Raw genomic sequence first — 19690 nt, forward strand, 5'->3', positions numbered from 1 at the left:
GGTAAAGAGAGACTTCTGAATCCTCTGCATTGAGACCAGAAGAATCGTTCGTTCTTTCGCTGAATGATTCCAATGCACTTGAGAAATAAGGGTCTTGTTTAGTTCACCTAAAAAAACTAAAAACTTTTCAAGATTTTTCATCATATTAAATCTTACACCACATGCAGAGCATTAAATATAGACGAACAAAAATTAATTGTACAGTTTGTCTGAGATAAATATTTTAAACCTAGTTAGTTTATGATTGGACAATATTTGTTAAATAAAAACGAAAATGCTATAGTAACCCAAAGCAAAAAAAAAAAAAATTGGGAACCTAAAAAGAAAACTGCAAGAATATTACTATGGCATCTGACAGCTTTACCATCTGCTGCATTGAGAGCTGAAGATCGAAAATGCTGAATATTACTACTACGAAAAAGCTACAGCATCCTGCATGCAGTGCTCTCTCAAAGTTCCTGCAATAAAAATGCATCACACAACCCCAGCAGATAATAGAGAACAGACTGTAGCCAAGCAGAGACACCAGCCAAATCAAATCAATGAAGCCACATATCGAACTACTGCATTCGATTCCGATCAGGTTGCAGACTGCAGAACTACCTAGAGACTGCAGCTAGCTTAGCCTCGGCTCCAAAATGGAAACAAGTTTCTCCCTCCATTCCAAATTATAAGTTACCCTAACTTTTTCTAGATGCATAGCAAACTCTGTGTATCTAGAAAACTAGAATAACTTATAATTTAGAATAGAGCAAATGTAAACAAGTTACTCCTTCCATTCAAAATTATAAGTCATCCTAGCTTTCTAAATACATAGAAAAGTTATGTATCTAGATATAAGTATATGTCTAGATGCATAACAAACTCAATGTATCTAGAAAAAGCTATAATATCTTATAATTTGAAACGGAAGAAGTACTATGAATAATGCACATAAATGCCAGCATCATGCCATACTTACTATGTACAATTGCTCTCTTTTCCATGTTTCTTTTTCCTCTTTTTTTGTCCTTTTAATTTAACTTAAGGACGGCAATCTTCCATCCACTTTCTTTCTCTCCACACATGTTTAACCGAAAGAAAGAAAGAGAGAAAAAAAACCAACTAGAATCTTCTTGTCTTAGAATCGAAAGAACGAAGGAAATGTCAGGTCTAGACGATTAATTAAACTGATGCACTGCAGGAAAGCAGGATCAGAAACGGACTCGGACTGCTTCATCAGGATCAGAAATGGCAACAGCGCACCACTCACTGCCTGTGCTTCAGGTCAACCACGATGACACTGATGTTGTCCTCCGTCTCCCTGCCAAGGGCGAGCCTGCCCAGGAGCGAGGCGGCTCCGACGCACCGGGGATCCTCCTGGGGGCCGACGACTCCGCCGGCGGCCGGAGGAGCTCCTCCTCCTCCTCCTCCTGCAGCTGCGGCGGGAGGCGGGTTCCCGTCCTCCAGGCACTGGCGGGCGACATAGCAGGCGATGAAATTGTCCATCACGTCCCATAGCCCATCGCTCGCCAGGATCAGGCACTGGTCCTCCACCGTCCGCTCAGTGATGGTGATCTCCGGCTCAGCGATCACTCCTTCACGCCTCAGCAACCTGTCCCCTGCACACCCAAAGCATTATATTACATTATTACTCTCACCAAAAAAAAATCAGATTGCTGATGATTAAAAGAATTAAATGGAAATCATCAGCAACAGAAACAATCATCTACTTAGTCTACACAAGTCAACTCTCAATGCAATTGCAAAGATTGTGTAATATACCTGTCAGATCATTAACTAATCATTTACTTACTCAAGATTGCTTGATTAAGGTAAAGATATGCATCACTATCATGACCTCACTCAGGGCACAAACACAAGAAAACTACATCCTTCACTAGTATAGGCCATAGGGTAATCAAACCTATCTATCTATCCCCACTAATTTATAAAGGGCCGGGTCACTTCTTTATCCAGGTTGGGTTAGCATCACAGGAAGTAGTCTTAGCCAAATGGCACTTCCACGATCGATGAATCGGAGGCAAACTCGTGGCGCAAGGACACCCGCTACATACATGTTTCCTCCTTGTCAATGTCCAATAGCTTAAGTAACTGAATCGTCGCTGTCAACGAATAGCTGAAAGGTAAACCTTAAAATGGTCAGGCGAGATGGGCAGAGAACATGTGGCCATCCTCTTCCTAGCCCAATTAGCATGCCACAACTCATTGGATATCATTGATGTGACTGTTTATCTACTCAAAAACTGCCAAGTAATAACATGTACCTACGTGGAGCTCATCTGAAGCTGCACACCTTGTTCAATTCCTTAAAAGACACTATAATAGTATATGTGGCTAATAATATTGTACAATGAACTAATACAGGATAACAGTGGTGGTGAACATGCAAAGCTCGATCCCATGTTACAAAAGCAACAATAACCTTAATTAATTTCATAGAACAAAAGCTATAGCTTGTCATAGTCATACCTCGCTGACACGAAACTTACATGCCACACACTTTTTATTTTATTTATAAATTATCAGAGAGCTTGAAAGGAACAGTTTTAGTAATAAGCCAATGTTTACCAGTTCGATTCCTCAAGTACACTCGGTGGTTTTTAAGTGGTGGATCCATGAAAAGGTGCAAAGGAATAGATTCTCTTTCGGACTCACAAAAGATGCAAAGCGACAATCAAATCCCCCTTCAGATATAGTATTCCCCTTCAAACCTTAGCTTACCTCTATAGTTAATTAGTTATATATATATATATATATATATATATATATATATATATATATATATATATTCCCCCACATTGCTGGGAACAAAACTATAGTTTAACAACCAAGGGACACGTCTTACAACAACTAAACATACAAGGGAGCTTCAGTCCATTATTGAAATGCAATCCAAAAGGCAAACAACAAAGCGAACCTGCACGTAAATGCATGCAATTCTTATAACAAAAAGTGTCATAGCTTAATGCCACCTGCATATTTCTCATCATCGTCAGGATGATGCTTACGTATAAGGCGCGAGCCAAACAGAAGAAGAGAAAATTATCTGAACTCAAGCTGCATCCATTAACGTGATTGGCCACACAAAAGCTGTGTGGCCTGGCAAGAAGAGCAAAACATGCAATGTGTGCAAAATGGGAACATAATATTATATATGACCAAACTGAAACCAAGAAGTCAGTGACAGGCATATGTCCATGGAAAATTTTTCTATAACGCTGGCTTCTTTGGAAAATTCCCTCCCCCAAGCACATCAATGACCCCATGAACTATGTGAACAATAAGAAACTAATAAAATGCAGTTAAAGATAAGGATGATCTATCCAAAGCGCCATCGGTATCAAATCAAATCAAACGCGGGAAACCAAACACGTGCTCAAAGCAAAACGTACAGTATCATTTTTGTGATTTTAATGAGAACAAACAACAGTACTAGTGATGAGATTCAGACATCTGAACCCAGATCACATGCATGGTTCCAACAAACAGCAAGTAGATGACAGTCCAAATGAGTTCATACATATCAGCAAGTACGAGTGCGACCACACTTGATTCCAAGAAACAGAGAACCCCAGCACACAAATGCATTACTACTAGACGATGGATAAATTATATACTGAAGGAATTACCAGAAGCAAGCAAGCGCATGGAGTAATTAAACGATGTAAAAGTGCAGACATTGATACCTATTGCGCGCGACATGGCGAGGATTCCACGCACACGGTAACCATTGATGAACACCACCTGGCCGCCGGCCGCCTCGATCCGCGCCCTCTCGTCCGGCCGATTTGGCTGCACAAAGTTTAATTTGAATTCATTCCCAACCACAAAAAAAAAACAGTAGTCAGTTCATCAAACGGCGGCAATTAATTTGCAGCAAAAGTAGTAAGGCCTTGTTTAGTTCCCAAAAAATTTTGCAAAATTTTTCAGATTCCCCGTCACATCGAATCTTTAGACGCATGCATGGAGTATTAAATATAGACGAAAACAAAAACTAATTACACAGTTTGGTCGAAATTGACGAGACGAATCTTTTGAATCTAATTAGTCCATGATTGGACAATATTTGTCAAATACAAACGAAAGTGCTACAGTGTCAATTTTGCAAAAATTTTTGGAACTAAACAAGGCCTAAACTCAAAAGTACCTAACAATGAAATCCCCGGATTAAAGAACCAAGTTACGAATCACAAGACACTCTGACAGTAGTGTAGTGATGTTTTTCAGGGAGGGAAAAAAAAAAGAAAGCCCTATACATGGCTGGGTCTTTTTTCCGGCCACTAAAAACTTGCTTTTTTTTGTGTGTGTATGTGTGTGACCACCCATCTACTTTTCTCCAACGATTCTCTCTCCTGCCGGAGCAGGCGGCAGCACGCCAGGTGGCGGCTCCGGCCACCACCCCCTTCTCCGGCGGACCCCGCCGCACAGGCGACAGCGACGGCTTTGAGGTACTACTACTACTACCAGGGCCCCACCTGCCGGCGACCACTAGGGTATCCACACGTGCCCCCGCGTCCACCGACACGTGCCCCCTCCACCCTCGGAATCCCCCCCCCCCCCGCCGCCGCCGCCGCCACGTGTCCCTCCCGGCGACAGCGACGGCGCACCGCCACCTGCCCCCTGCATGGCCCGCTTTGATATCCGTGCTGCACCAGCGCCCCTCCTCCCTGTCGTGTCGAGATCCAACCAGCCCCCGCTGACGTCACCGCTGTACACGTCGGCGACCACGAACCACACCGCCGGGCGCCGGCGGCGGCGGCCAGGGCCAGCCAACCAACCACGAGTTGGCGGCTGCGACGGAAACTTCTGGACGCGCGACACCTCACCGGGACGGTCACCCCCACCAGGGACCCACGTGGGCCCCACGACACCCGGCGCAGGGGTCAACGGTCAACGTCGCCGGGACCGACTGACGGTCAACGCGTAGTATGTACCTTGTGGTCGAAGGAGAGCGGGACGGGCGGCGTCCCTTGGGGACCGCGGCAGAGGACGGCGCGGGAGTCGCCGCAGTTGGCGACGACGAGACGGCCACGGACGAGGATGGCGACGACGGCGGTGGAGCCGACGATGCCGTTGTTGCGGCGGGCAGCTGCAGCGGCGGCGGAGGCGGAGGCGGCCGAGACGGAGAGCGGGCATCCGCAGGGGGTGGGGCGGGTGACGGTGACGCGGCCGCACGCGCACGCCAGCGGCGCCATGGCGTCGACGCGGCGGAAGCTTCGCATCAGCGCGGCCCGCCACGCGCGCTCCTCCTCCGCCTGGTCCGACCATGGCGCCGCGGCGGCGACGCTCGACGACGACGCCGCCGCCGCCGCCTGCCGGCGACGCAGGAACGCCGCTCCTTCCTTGGCTAGCTCCTCGGCCACGAACTCGTGCATCCGCTCGCGGCACAGCGCTGACACCTGCGTGCGTTCATGCATGGATGCATTGTTCGATCAGTTGCAGTCAGTACTAATGGAGTATTAACAACTAACAGGGATATAATGATGATAGAGAAGCAAATAAGTAGCATTAGAGTAGTAAAAAAGACAAGCAAGTAAACGAGGTAGAGAAACGTGGATCCATGTCGAATTTGGAACGAGCTAGAATGTGGCCAGCTGGAGACATGGTACTAGCTAGCAACAGCAGAAAAGGAGTGACTGATCGAGGACTAGTGCTGCTAGTACCCAAAATCCCAAATGTGGTGCAGTAGTGCATCCATATATTCATGGCCTTATTGCTCTCTCCTTGCTTCACCTTTCTTGCTAGATGATGATGCATGCATGCAAACAGACAAATGACAGTACCAGTAAAAGGGTAGCAGAGTAAAAAGCAGATGAATAACAGTTGGTAAAAGTATGACGAGTAGTAATTAATTAGGTAAAAACATTTGTGCTTGCAAGTGAGATGATGATGAGATGGACATGAAATTAACACTAGGGATCATGGGATCGATGATGGCAGTGATAAGACGAGAGATTATAAACAACGATTTGGCCGCGCAGGCGAGCACACACGTACATGGGGGCCGCCATGGCCGTCGAAGACGGCAAAGAAGTGGATCGGGGAGCCGTCGGCGGGCCAGTAGCACAAGTTGGGGTGAAGCGAGACGGTGTCCTCCATGATACGCATCCGGCCAGCCATGGTGACGGAGCCGAACGCGAGGGGCCACACCCGCTGCGCGGCGACGGCGGCGGCGACAGGCGGCGCCTCAGGCTCAGGCTCAGGCTCAGGCTCAGGCTGCGGCTGCAGTACCACCCCCACCCCCACCCCCGCCGCCGCCGGCGGCGGGAGCGGCGCGAGCTCCATCTCCTGGACGTCCGGGTCCGCCTCCTCCTCCTGCGCCGACGACGAAGACGATGACGACGGCGAGAACCGGGAGCCCGCCGCCGGCCGGAGCCGCCGCACCCAGCTCGGTCCCGCCTCGCCGGATCCTTGCGTCTCTAGGCGCCGCCGCCTCCGCAGCCGGCATTCTTCCGTTGCCGCTGCCGCCGCAGTCGGGTTCCCGACCCCGTCCCCACCGGCTCCGGCGGGCACGTTCAGGCCCGTGCTGCTGGCCATCACCATAAGCTAGCGCGCGCGCGGGCGGTCGGTCAAGCGGAGGAAGGCTAAAAGCGGCAGCACGTTCTAGGAGTTGTCCCGGAGCAGCATCGACGACGACGACGACGACGACGGCGCAGCCGCTGGTGATGAATCCATGCGAGCGGACGCTAGCCTAGCTAGGTCATCTGAAGAGATGGAGGTGGGGATCGGGTCGGGTGGTGAAGGCGAAGGCGAAGGCGAGGTCTTATAGGACTATAGGAGCAGTCGCTCGCTGGGGCGGCTTCTCTTTGAGCCTTTTTCTGCCGGCGTGGGTGTGGGTGGTCGGGGGGGACGGGGGTGGGTCGCGTGGACGGAAGAGAGAGCCTGCGGGTTTCTGTTTCTGTGCGGCGAGGCCGAGGCGGGGACCCACGCAACCGCGACGTGGACTGCGGGCGACACGTGGCCGGGGTGGTGAAGAGGGGGGGGGGGGGCGCGTGGTGGTCCCCGCACAGCCAGTGCAGACGCCGCGCGCCCGCCCGCGCAAAGGCAAAGGCCACCCCACCCCGGAATGCCGCAGGCGGCATGTATATCACCACCACCTCATCTCTTTTCCACCGCGGGCGCGGCGCCGGCGTGGTGTGCGTGCGCGGTTTTGGTACAAGGATGCGTGCCGCCGCTATTTTTTCTTCCGACGGCCCGCCGGCGTTGCGGGGGATGGCGTGGCGTCTTTGCATTACATCGTCTGCGTTGTTGTACGTATACTTTGGCGTTGCAGGCGCCGCTCTAATACGCACCGGACTGGCGTGCGTAGTGTGGTGCAGTGTAGTGTAGTGTAGGACAAGCGTTGTGCGGTGGTGGGTAAACCGGAGTCAGATGGACTACTACACGCACGCACGCCCACAGCTACCGCCCAAACTCCGGCTACAGCAAATACCAGGGGGGGGGGGTGCTTCAACAACAAAATGTCATGTTAAAAGGATTTTGTAATAATTCTTATAATAAAAAAATCATGTAGCTGCCTTTTCATGTGTTTTGTAAAGAGAAAAATACTAGATGAGTGGTAAATCACACACACACCTTAGGTTATGAAAGGCCCTCCGACAATAAGCGACAAATAAACCCTAAGACTATAACGCGTTATCCGACAACAAACGACAAATCTAGCGGCAGGGAAAAAAAACCTAACGGTTACGAGTGCTCTTCCGACGGCAAGAGACGGCAAAAGCCGTCTCTACGGCTACTAACGCTATTTTTAAATTATTAAGCCACAAAATTTTCTTACGGTTACTAGTGCCCCTTCGACAACGGCTACTAATGTCACTTTAAAATCAAGCGGCTTTTATGATTACTAGTGTCCCTCCAACAACAAACGACAAAAATCTCTACGGCTACTAACGCTCACTTCAAAATCAAGCGGCTTTTATGGTTACTAGTGCCCCTCCGACAGCAAGCGACAAAAATCTCTACGGCTACTAACGTCACTTCAAAATCAAGCAGCTTTTACGGTTACTAGTGCCCCTCCGACAGCAAGCGACAAAAATCTCTACGGCTACTAACGTCACTTTAAAATCAAGCGGCTTTTATGGTTACTAGTGCTCCTCCGATAGCAAGCAACAAAAATCTCTACGGCTACTAATGTCACTTCAAAATCAAACGGTTTTTATAGTTACTACTGCCCCTCCGACAGCAAGCGACAAAAACCTCTATGGCTACTAACGTCACTTCAAAATCAAGCGGCTTTTACGGTTACTAGTGTCTCTCCGACAACAAGCGACAAAAACCTCTATGGCTACTAACATCACTTCAAAATCAAACGGCTTTTACGGTTACTAGTGTCCCTCTAACGCAAGCGACAAAAACCTCTATGACTACTAACGTCACTTCAAAATCAAGCGGCTTTTACGGTTACTAGTGTCCCTCTAACGCAAGCGACAAAAACCTCTATGACTACTAACGTCACTTCAAAATCAAGCGGCTTTTACGGTTACTAGTGTCCCTCCGACAGCAAGCGACAAAAACCTCTACACCTACTAACGTCACTTTAAAATCAAACGGCTTTTATAGTTATTAGTGTCCTTCCGACAGCAAGCGACAAAACTCCTACAGCTACTAAGGCCACTTTAGAATCAAGCGGCAAAATTTTCTTATAGTTACTGGTGCTCCTTCGATAACAAGCGACAAAACCTCTAAGGCTACTGACGCTACATTAAAATCAAGTGACAGAAAAACCTACAAAAACCTAAAGGTTACTAGTGGCTTTCCAACAACAAACGACAAAAACCGCTACGTCTAATAATATCTATTCAAATCAAGCGGCAAAAAAGCCCTGCGGCTATTAATGCCCTTCTCATAGCAAACGACAAAAAGCCCTATGGCTAATAACGACTTTCCAAAATCAACTAACAAAAATCCTACAATTATGAATACTACTCCGACAACAAGCGACAAAATCAGGTGCCTCTTCGAAATCAAGCGAAAAAGAACCCTACGGCTACTAACTCTGACAACAAATATAAAAATTCAACATTCTGCTAATGCCCACCAACATCCCTAAGGTTACTAATGCCTCTCCAACAACAGTCGACAAAACCCCTACGGCTACTAACTCTGACAACAAATATAAAAATTTAACATTCTGCTAATACCCACCAACATCCCTAAGGTTACTAATGCCCCTCCAACAACAGACGACAAAACCCCTACAGTTACTAATACCTCTTCAAAATCAAGCGACAATAAACCATAAGGCTACTAGCGCTCTTCCGACAAAAAGCAACAAAAGATTAAAAAAAAAGTTGACATGCCGCTAATGCCTACCACCACCACTAACATTTCACTACTTGAAAACAGATGATAAAGGAATGTGTGTCCTCACTCCAACAACAAGCAAAAAAACCTCTACAAACACTAAACCTACAAATATCGAGAGAGAGAGAGAGAGAGAAAGTTACTAAGACCAGCCCTCTAATGCTCCCTCCATCAACAAGTGATGAAAACCAACCATACCATAAATAAACGCCTGATAGTTAATGTCCGCTCTGACAGCAAACGACAAAATACATGTATAGCCAATCAGTGGCAAACGATCAAAAGCCCTGCCAAGCCTGGCTCCTTTGTACCTTTTCTTTTTTCAAGGAACATTTTCAACATGTTTTAGAAAAACTAATTCACATAATTTTTAGTAAGACCTTTTAAGAAACTTTTTCACTAAATCTTTTATTTGTAAAACCATTGATTAAATTTTCAATACAGTGCTAAAAGATGTTATAAAAATAACTTGTAGAAAACTTTTTGGGGAAATGTTTCATGTGATTGTTTCAAGAGACTTCAAATATAGTATTTTCATAAAAATATTTTAGGTTTGTTAAAAACTTCATATACGAAAGAGCATCAATTTTAATATGACACAAAATAGACATGCACTAATTTCAATAACAAGTTGACAGAACATCAAGATTTCCCGATGGTTTGCTCACACACAAGAAACCACAAAAGGTCCCCGTCCCCCTAGCCTATATGACATGTTCTATTTTCATACACTCTTGAAACTTTGCCGTATTGCAAATATAAAATATGTTCCTTTATATAAATTGTTTCTTTATAGAAAATGTTTTAGATCAACTTTCTCAGTAATTTGATATAGTTTTAAAATTAATGTCTTCCAAAAAAATATCATCAAATTTTGTTTGAGCACTAATCTATAAAATCTCTTAAAATTATTTGAAGAGGCTTCCATCATCTGCTTTGTAATTTATTGTTTCACTGCTCTCAGCATCCATCCTCCTCTTCCGTGTATAGTGCAGCCTTGTAGTTAGCGTCCATGGTAATTAAATCGGTGTGACTACTCCTAGAATTACCCTCACCACCAACTCTAATTACAATGCCACACAAATACAAGGCGCTTGAGCAAATCATCATTAAATTTGCAAAACCTATCTTTCTTAATACAAAATTGTAGCTTTTCTATGTTTTGTGAATAGAAGACCACTAGATCGTGACAAATCACACACACCTAACCCTACCAAGCCCCTAACAATAAACGATAAAAAGCCCCACAACTACTAATGCCCTTCTGACGGCAAATGATGAAAACCTCCATAGCTATTAACGTCTCTTAGAAATCAAGCGAAAAAATCCTATGACTATTAATGCCCTTCCGACAGCAAACGACAAAAAATCCTACGACTAATAACATCAAAATCAAGCGGCAAAAAAGTCCCACGGCTACTAATGTCCTTCTGATAGCAAAAGATAAGAAGCCCTATGGCTAACAACACGTCTTTGAAATCAAGTGGCAAAAAAGCCCTATGGTTACTACCACTTCTATGGCTACTACCACTTCTTCGAAATCAGGCGACAAAGAACCCTACGACTACTAACACTCTTCCGACAATAAGCAATCAAAAAACACTGATGATGCAACAAAAGATAAAAACATGATAAAAATACTCCCATAAATGCTAAACTAATGAGACATCAATAGAAGAAGAAAAAAGACCATGGCAAGCAAAAATATACTACAAGGGCTTTGTTGATGAAGGAACTCCGGCAAATCATTGCAAAAATTTTCTGTTCTTAGTACAAACTAACGTAACTTTCTTGTGTTTTATGAAAAAATATCACTAGGTCAAGTGAAAAGACAAAAACCTTATACTACTGAGGTCCCTCTGACAGCAAGCGATAAAAAACCCTAAAACAACTAATGTCCCTTCGACGACAAGCGACAAAAACCCCTATAACTACTAATGCCCCTTCAAAATCAAGGCACAAAAATGCTACAACTAATAATGCTCTTCTGACAACAAGCAACAAAAACTCTAGCAACAAAAATATAAGCATTCAACTTGTCGCTAATGCGCCATCTCTCTAGCCCGTACACCGCCACTAACATCTCACCTGAACAATAAACAATAAAGGATTGTGTGTTCTCGCTTCGACAACAAGCAACAAAAAACACAAACCCTAAAACTACTAGACATCAAGAGAAAAGGACCACGATCGCTCCCTCCATTAACGAGTGACAAAAACCTACCATAGACACTTAAGGTTCACTTTGACAACAAACAAACAAAAGATCCGCACAGCCAACTTGGTTCAAGTGACCAAAAGATCCACCAAGCCCTGCTCCTTCATAGCTTCTTTCTCAAAGAACATTGTCAACCTGTTTTTTTTAAAAAAACTTATTCACATATTTTTTTAGTAATACATTTAAAGAATTTTTTCACTAAATCTTTTATAATTTAAACTATTGATGAAATGTCCAATAGACTCCACAAAAAATATTTTATAAAATACTTTATAAAATATTTTGTAGAAAACTGGAAATGTTTAAGGAAAACCTTCTATGTGATTTTTTTCAAGAGAGTTCAAAGATAGTATTTTCATAAAATATTTTTAACTTTGTTAGAAAATTCTTCAAATATAAAAGAGCACAAATTTTAATAGTAACATGAAAAAAGGCATGCACTAATTTTGACAACAAGTTGACAAAATATCAAGATTGTATGATAGCTCACTTGCACACAAGAGACGTCAAAAAACTCGCATGCCGCTAGCCTTGTGACATATTCTATTTTTATGCACTCTTGAAACTTGATGACTTTCCCATATTGCAAACATCACAAATTGTTCCTTCATATAGAAAGTGTTCATAGGTCAACTTTTCCACTTATCTTTTCTGGAGTTTTTGATTTAATGTTTTTTTTTAAAAAAACCATCATCAAATTTTTTTAGTAGTGATCTTATAAAACCTTCTAAAACTATTTGAAGAATCTTTTCAAAAAATATTACAAATAAATTCTCCATAAAGATTTTTTCTAACAATCAAGTTTTCTATAAATAAGTAAAAAAGTTAAATAGTGGAGACGTGAGCACGTGAAAGGAAAGCCTGGTGTTGACGGTCCTTAAGTATCAAATTTAATTATCAAATAAACAAAGAAAAGGATCTAAATGAAATCAACATCTAGACTTAGGGTTTTATCTGATAGAATTCCATGAGTTTTGGTGTTTGTCTATTTCTGCAGGGGGTTATCAGGAAATATGAAAGAAAGGCCCACACGTCGGGTTTACATAGAGATATTAACGTGCCCCACAATTTTCTACCATCTAGAAGACTCCAGAAGCCATGGGAACGAACTGGAGGCCGATCGGGCCCGGGGGCAGGGCGCCCGCCCAAGTCCCTTGGGTGCCCGCCCAGCTACAGTAACCAATCAGCTTCAACTTCGCGGATCATGCTCCACCGACCTAATACTTCAAGGAAAACCACACGATCAATGTCGGTTTGATCCGACGGCCCAGATTCATCTGAAAAGACTATATAACCAGACCCCCTGGCCCCTAGAGGAGGCACCCCTTGATCATTATTCATTATTCATAGACAGAGCAAAAGCTAGGGTTTAGAGATGAGAGCTCTCCTCTCTTCTCTAAACTAGAGTAGATCTAGATAGTAGCGAGATGGAGAGCGAAGGAGGATTAGAGGAGAGGTCGGCCTGTCGGTTCTTCCTCCGGTTGTACTTCGTCATGATCAAGCTCTAATCAAGCTTGCTCATGGGATGACTCTGGTAATCTACTTCTAATTCATTATGCAATTACTAATTATGTATGTTCTGGTTCACAACTCTTTTGAGTATTCTAATCTATAGGATGCTATAGGTGAGAGTTGTAGTATAGGTGTAAGCGTGGTGCTTAGACCTAGATTACTTGTGGATATCCCCTGTCTAGCTGGATCGCGTGGTAGGCTGCGTAGGTGACAGTTACATTGGTCCTCTGTAGTCCACCTCTCGTTAGCAGGACGGGTAGGGTTTATCGGCCTAAGGATAAGCATCCTTTGTGGTGTACTCTTATCACGTGGTTCGTCCCAGACATAGACATACCCCTTTGAAGTAGAGAAACCATAGTTATTCTCTCTATTCTGCTACCATCGCCCATATACTAGATTGCTCTACTCTCTATTCCCATATTATCACTCACTGTTATCTTACCTTTAATATTGTTCTTATTCGATTCTACCATCTTTCCTATTTACACCTATTTACTTATCTTGGTTAAGTTAGAGCGTAGATCATTTCTCCCGTTTCCCTGTGGATACGATAAAACCTTTAACCGGGTAAAAGCTTCAATGGTATCCGTGCGCTTGCGGATTATCTGTGTGCGTATAATTACCATAGTACACTCTAGTGCTATGCTGGGGATGACAACCTAGTATTCAAGTGGTGTTAGCAAGTGTCAACACCTGGAAAGGTCAGTAGAGTCCATGAAACAATCAAAAAAGAATGGGCAAGTAGTGTATTAGTCTAGTAATGTTATTACATAAGTTATATGACACATATTGTATCTTTATTTTTATGTTATTATGTGATGCAAAATGTGTGTCTATTCATATTTACATGTGATATTTGCCTAAGTTACATGATGCAAATTGTGCCTGTCTATACCTAAGTTATGTGGTTTTATAAACTATGCCTATTACATGTATTCCTAACTTAATACAAAACATGTGGACAGGTAATTTCTGAAGGCATATTGCAGCATATGGAAAAATAAAAATATATGTGTACTAGTTTACAACATTATGAGCCTAGTGTGTGTGTGTGTGCGTGTGTGTGTGTGTGTGTGTGTGTGTATATATATACACACACACACAACAAGGTGTAAGGGTGATGTTCCTAAAAAAGCCACTCGAAGGGATCAAGTATAGAGGGTTCTATGTTTTATGAGAGACTTATGCTATGTGGTCATTATTTGCACAATGAGGATCTAAATATAAGATGGGATTTATATTCATCTTAATTTTTGATATACCGCTGAGTTATATCCCCTCTCTGTCCCATCGAGAAAGAGAATTAACAAATCCTAAGGCAAAGGGGTTGAAATGCAATGCCGGCTTATGAGAGACTTATGCTATGTGGTCGTTATTTGCACAATGAGGGTCTATCTAACTGGCTACCAAAAATGTTGAAGGGCTGCTAGAAGAACATTGAAACAAAGTCCTTTCTTTTCACAACATTGGTTAGGGTTTGGCCAAGAAGAGAATAGTGACTTTAGACAACAAGACTTGGCTGCAAGCACATAGATGTGTTGTTTTCAAATATGCCAACATAGGACCTCATGGGGAGCAAATTATCTATTTTGTTTCAAATCACAAATTTACATTCCCTTACATGGTAAATTTACTTTTGTAACAAAGCATGCTCACTACCTATCCTCAATTGGTCTTCAAGACAAATGTGATATCAAACAAATGCAGCATGAATCCTTCCATGAGTGGCTTTGGTCGCTTGTAAGTAGGAAGATAAGTTCACACATGTTATTTAAGATGAACTTCACATTTCCTACAACAGTAACATTTCATAGTAACCATAGGCAAAAGAAATGTGTGAGGAAGCACCAGATGAGATATAAATTTTAGCTTAGCTACAAGTGATGATTGAACAAGAACATAGTAGGTACACAATAAATGGATTTGATTTCCACACTAAATCTTATTATGTGGATAGGTATGTCTAGAATACTTGGGTTGCTCTAGTTACAAAGTCATCATGTTTCCAAAATGGAAACCAATGATAACATCATTGCAGAAAATAAGACTTGTTATGGTGTTGTAAAAGATGTTTTTCAATTGAAGAATAACCACAAAGGAAATGTTGATGTTTCCAAGTGTGATTGGGTTGACAACCATCTATAGGACAAACTACTAAAAACTAATCAATATGCGGTCACCACTATCAACTTTAAACATTTATTCAGTATGCATGAAATAGTATTAGATGATCCTTTCATTCTAGTTCTAGCATGAAAAGTAGTTCAAGTCTTCTATTCTCATTACCAAATTGATACTGATTGGGTTGATGTTCTTGGATAAAACCAAGAGACTTTGATGACATGGATAATATGGAGAGTGGACACCTAGATAATGGCAATGGAATTGTGTTGATGCCTAGCAATGTGTTATGGATGTTATTAATGGGCTTGTCCCTGCTATTAGAATAGAAATAGATGATATAATTGTTGAGCTATAAAATCAAAATAAAATTCTAGATAAGTTTCTTTGTGCAAGTGTGCTATATTTTTTTATTGTTTACCCATAAAATATTTTCCCATGAGTTTGAATAAGGAAATATTACTAGTTTCTCTATACTTTTTTAGGATAAAATCTAAAGCGCGAGAGGATATATATAACAGGGATGCACCCATTAATGAGTATGAGGAGTAGGGATTAGAAAGACTGTAACAAGAAAAAGGATGTTGCAATCTTTACTCTTCCTAATATGAACACAACGATGCATCCTTCTCAAACAAAGAAAAGAACAAAGGTTAGTCTAGTTAGAGTAATGTTCTTATGAACAACATATTACAAATTTACAATAGTTTTTGCACCTTTATTATGAAGTAATAATTAATGTGGTCCTATGCATTTTCATGTAGTATCATTGTCTTCTAGACTTCTGACTGATATGCACATAAACTAGATAACTCTGATAGTCCATTGGGTGTCCTTAGGGGAGCCCAAATCATCTAGTTTTTATAACCCATACCATCATTCACGCATATAGGACCAGACCAAGGACATCCCAGCTCAAGCATTAAAACATTTGCTACAAAATATTATATATTACAATAGAAGTGCATAAGTATTACAAACTTAAGTTACATATCATTGTTAAAGGTGTTTCAATCTTAACTCTCAAGCTCATGAGTTTATCAAGTAGGGATAGCACAATAATAATTAAACAAGTAAGAACAACAAATTCAGGACCATATCATGCCTACAAACACGATCCTAAACATAACAACACATCTAGGGTGCTACTTCTCATGGGCACACATGCAGTACAAGCAAAACTCAACATATTGCATATATGCTTGCCTATAATAGGATATTAACAAACCCAGAGTACTCTGTTATACTCATTAGGGCTTAAATTAGCTAAAAAATGACACATATGTAAAGACTCCATGCTTATGAAGGCTAAATTGGGTTCAAGGTAACAACAACAATTGGATAAAAACTTGCACAAAAGTTTACTAAACTTGATCAACACTTTCAAGTATTATTCCAAAATTACTATACACCATAAGGATCCATGTTCGAAGGACTATCCTAAATCGCACAATTGAATGATCATCACTAGTACATCATTCATATATACATCATGTTCCTCTTGTTACTATGATGAAAGATAGTGACCAAGCAATACTCATAACTAAGAGGTAGGTGCAATGATTCGAAATCATTTACATCCAGCTAGGTAAACCTAGGCCTTGTTTAGTTCACCTCGAAATCCAAAAACTTTTCAAGATTCCCCATCACATCGAATCTTGCGGCACATGCATGAAGCATTAAATATAGACAAAAACAAAAACTAATTACACAGTTTGTCTGTAAATCGCAAGACGAATCTTTTGATCCTAGTTAGTTCATGATTGGATAATATTTGTCAAATAAAAACGAAAGTGCTACAGTAGCGAAATCCAAAATTTTTTCAGAACTAAACAAGGCGCTAATCACAAGACATATGCATGTCCAAATACCACATCTGGCAAGCTTTCCCACACCGACACAACCAGAGCATGAATTGGTCTACTACACCCAAGATCTAGTCCCCACATGATATCACAAGCTCAACATAACATCAGGGGGCATGCAACACTTTCTAATATACCATGCCCAGAGTGAGGTTATAAATTCAAAAGTTTGCAGCAAGTAGGTACATAAATTTACTGATCCCATCTGTGAACATGTCATTAGTACATTCAATACTTGATTGATGGTGCAACAATGAACAGTCCTCAAGTGAGCATGATCTCAAGATAAACAAAAGGCAAGGGCTCTTCGAAATCCTGAATTGGATCCAAAATTGACGGGTTCATGTGATCTTATCCATGTGGCAGGGCAAGCCTACTGGCTTAATTAATAATCACCTAGTATCAACCTAGGTCATGGTTCATGATATCAATGGCTACTCCAAAAGTAAATAAAGTAGGCCTATTTCTCATGAACAATGACAACATTTGACTTCCAATGAAGTTTAAACATAGCTAAGCATAACTAATATCAACCTACACATAATAGTTGGGTACAAGGATCGGTAAAACAAGTTATCAAGGTATATCATGCAACAACTAGGTTTCAAGCAACACCTGAGTACTTAATGCACAAAAGATAACACCGAATGCATGTGTTCTGATATTTAAATATAAATAAGGAGTACGGTTAGATGCTTTAGAGTTTCCCTTCATGCTGTTATGATTGAGTTCCTCCTCAACTTTTGGGGGTCGTTCGATGGTCACCTCATCTGTGTGCAGCACTTTTGGCTCCACATTTTCAACTCTTACATGAATGATATGAGATGAATGAACCAAGCATAGGCAAATAAGAATTATTCCAATTGCAAAAATGTGCAAGCATAACAATACCAATACTGCTACACTAGATTCCCAACTCAAAGTCCATGTTTGAACAGATTATGCTAAGCTTGACAAATATGAATAACCCCAATAAAGATGTGTATGGAAAAGCTTTAATACAATTCAACATATAGAGGTGATAGCTTACTATTTCTCTAATGACTAATTTTACACATAACATGAACTAAATCACGTTTTTGCCAAACAATAATTTTTTTGCCAAATTATATGAATCTATTAACTTTTTGATCGTAATATCAGCCGAGAAATAGAATTAACTCTATGATAAATAAAATTTACTTCAGTTAGGGGTACAACCTTTTCTCAACATACATGTATTCAAGACTAACATCTACAAAACTTTTCATAATTTTACAAATACGGGAAATCCTAAATAAATTAAATGACATATTAGATAGACTTAATTAGACTAAACATTTTTGATGACTCATGATTTTTATTAGATTGAATATAGTCAAATATAAGAAAATTGATTTTGTTACTTTAGGATTTATGTATATACTTCCAAAGAGCCCACAATTCAATAGCAGCCATGAGTGATACTTGACATGCTCACTTCTGCTGGCTGCGGCTACGGTCACAGCAGCCCCAAGACACAGTGTCTTGCAGCTGTTGCAGCCGCATCCATAGACGATCAGGATTACTACTGCTCTTAGCACGATTCAACATTAGTTTGTTTCACTAGTAGAACAAATGATCTAAGCAAGCTCTATAATACTACTATATGTGCAATTTTCAAGACTATTAGTGTCTGGTGTAACTACTAGGCTCCCTTTGGAACATACGATTCATAAAGTTATAAAAATCTTTGTCCTGCATCCTATCAATGTTTGTAAAAGCTAGAAGATATCTCACACGTTATTGCGGAAATTGTGAAGAATTTAAAACAAAATTAAGCAAAGATAATGTGGACAACTTGCAATTAAGAGATTGAAAGTTAGTGATATGACATGGCTATTAGTGTGAGATGATACGAATAGTTAGTGGGGATGATGTGGATGACTTGTATATTCAGATAGACTTGTAGTGGAAATTAGCTTTAGAAAAGATATACAAGATATAGATTAAGAGATTGGAAGTAAGTGGCATGACATGGCTTCATACTGAGATAGAATTGTAGTGGAGCTTTATAAGAGATATAGACGATGTAGATTAAGAGATTGAAAGTAAGTGTCATAACATGGCTATTAGGGATGATGTGGATGACTTGCATATTAAGATAGACTTATAGTGGAGATTAGCTTTATAGGACATAGAGATTTGGAGCGTATTGACTAATTAAATTAATTTGAGTGGAAAAAGAGAGAAAGTGGAATTATTTCTCCCAAAACTATTACACCATATATATATATAACTCATAATATAAGTTTTGTGAGATAAAATAATAAATTATTTGCTACAAGAAAATATAATTGGAAAACAAGTTTTGGTTGAGTGACAACCTATGTCGCCACTCCTGGTGACGCTACAAAACTCAACCAATAATGTCAAGGTGGCAACCTTAGGCCCTGTTTGATTTCTCTTGCTAAATTTTAGCCAACTAAAATTATTTTTCTTTTAGTCAGTGCGTTTGAAAGTTTAGCTACTAAAATAACTAAAGTTTAGCTGGCTAAAATTTAGCAAAATGAACCAATTAACCTAGTATGACCAATAATCAGTCATGGCTGAAATAATTTTGATAGATTATTTTCAAAATATTGATTAGCATATAGGTTTAAAATTCACATATGCTTCGAGACAAAAGTCGTTCATGCACTTTCAA

At 41.3% G+C, this 19690-nt stretch overlaps 1 protein-coding gene across 1 annotated transcript; it reads right to left on the reverse strand.

Annotated features, from left to right (window-relative positions):
- On the reverse strand, positions 917-6849 carry LOC8083404 (probable protein phosphatase 2C 37). Its single transcript, XM_021462632.1, has 4 exons — positions 6001-6849; positions 4938-5402; positions 3690-3795; positions 917-1601 (listed from the first exon to the last, which is right to left on the reverse strand). The coding sequence occupies exons 1-4, from the start codon at positions 6544-6546 to the stop codon at positions 1249-1251; spliced, it is 1470 nt and encodes a 489-aa protein (XP_021318307.1). The 5' UTR covers positions 6547-6849; the 3' UTR covers positions 917-1248.

The sequence above is a fragment of the Sorghum bicolor genome, chromosome 6 (genome assembly GCF_000003195.3).
Source record: "Sorghum bicolor cultivar BTx623 chromosome 6, Sorghum_bicolor_NCBIv3, whole genome shotgun sequence".
In the NCBI taxonomy this organism is placed as follows: Eukaryota; Viridiplantae; Streptophyta; class Magnoliopsida; order Poales; family Poaceae; genus Sorghum; species Sorghum bicolor.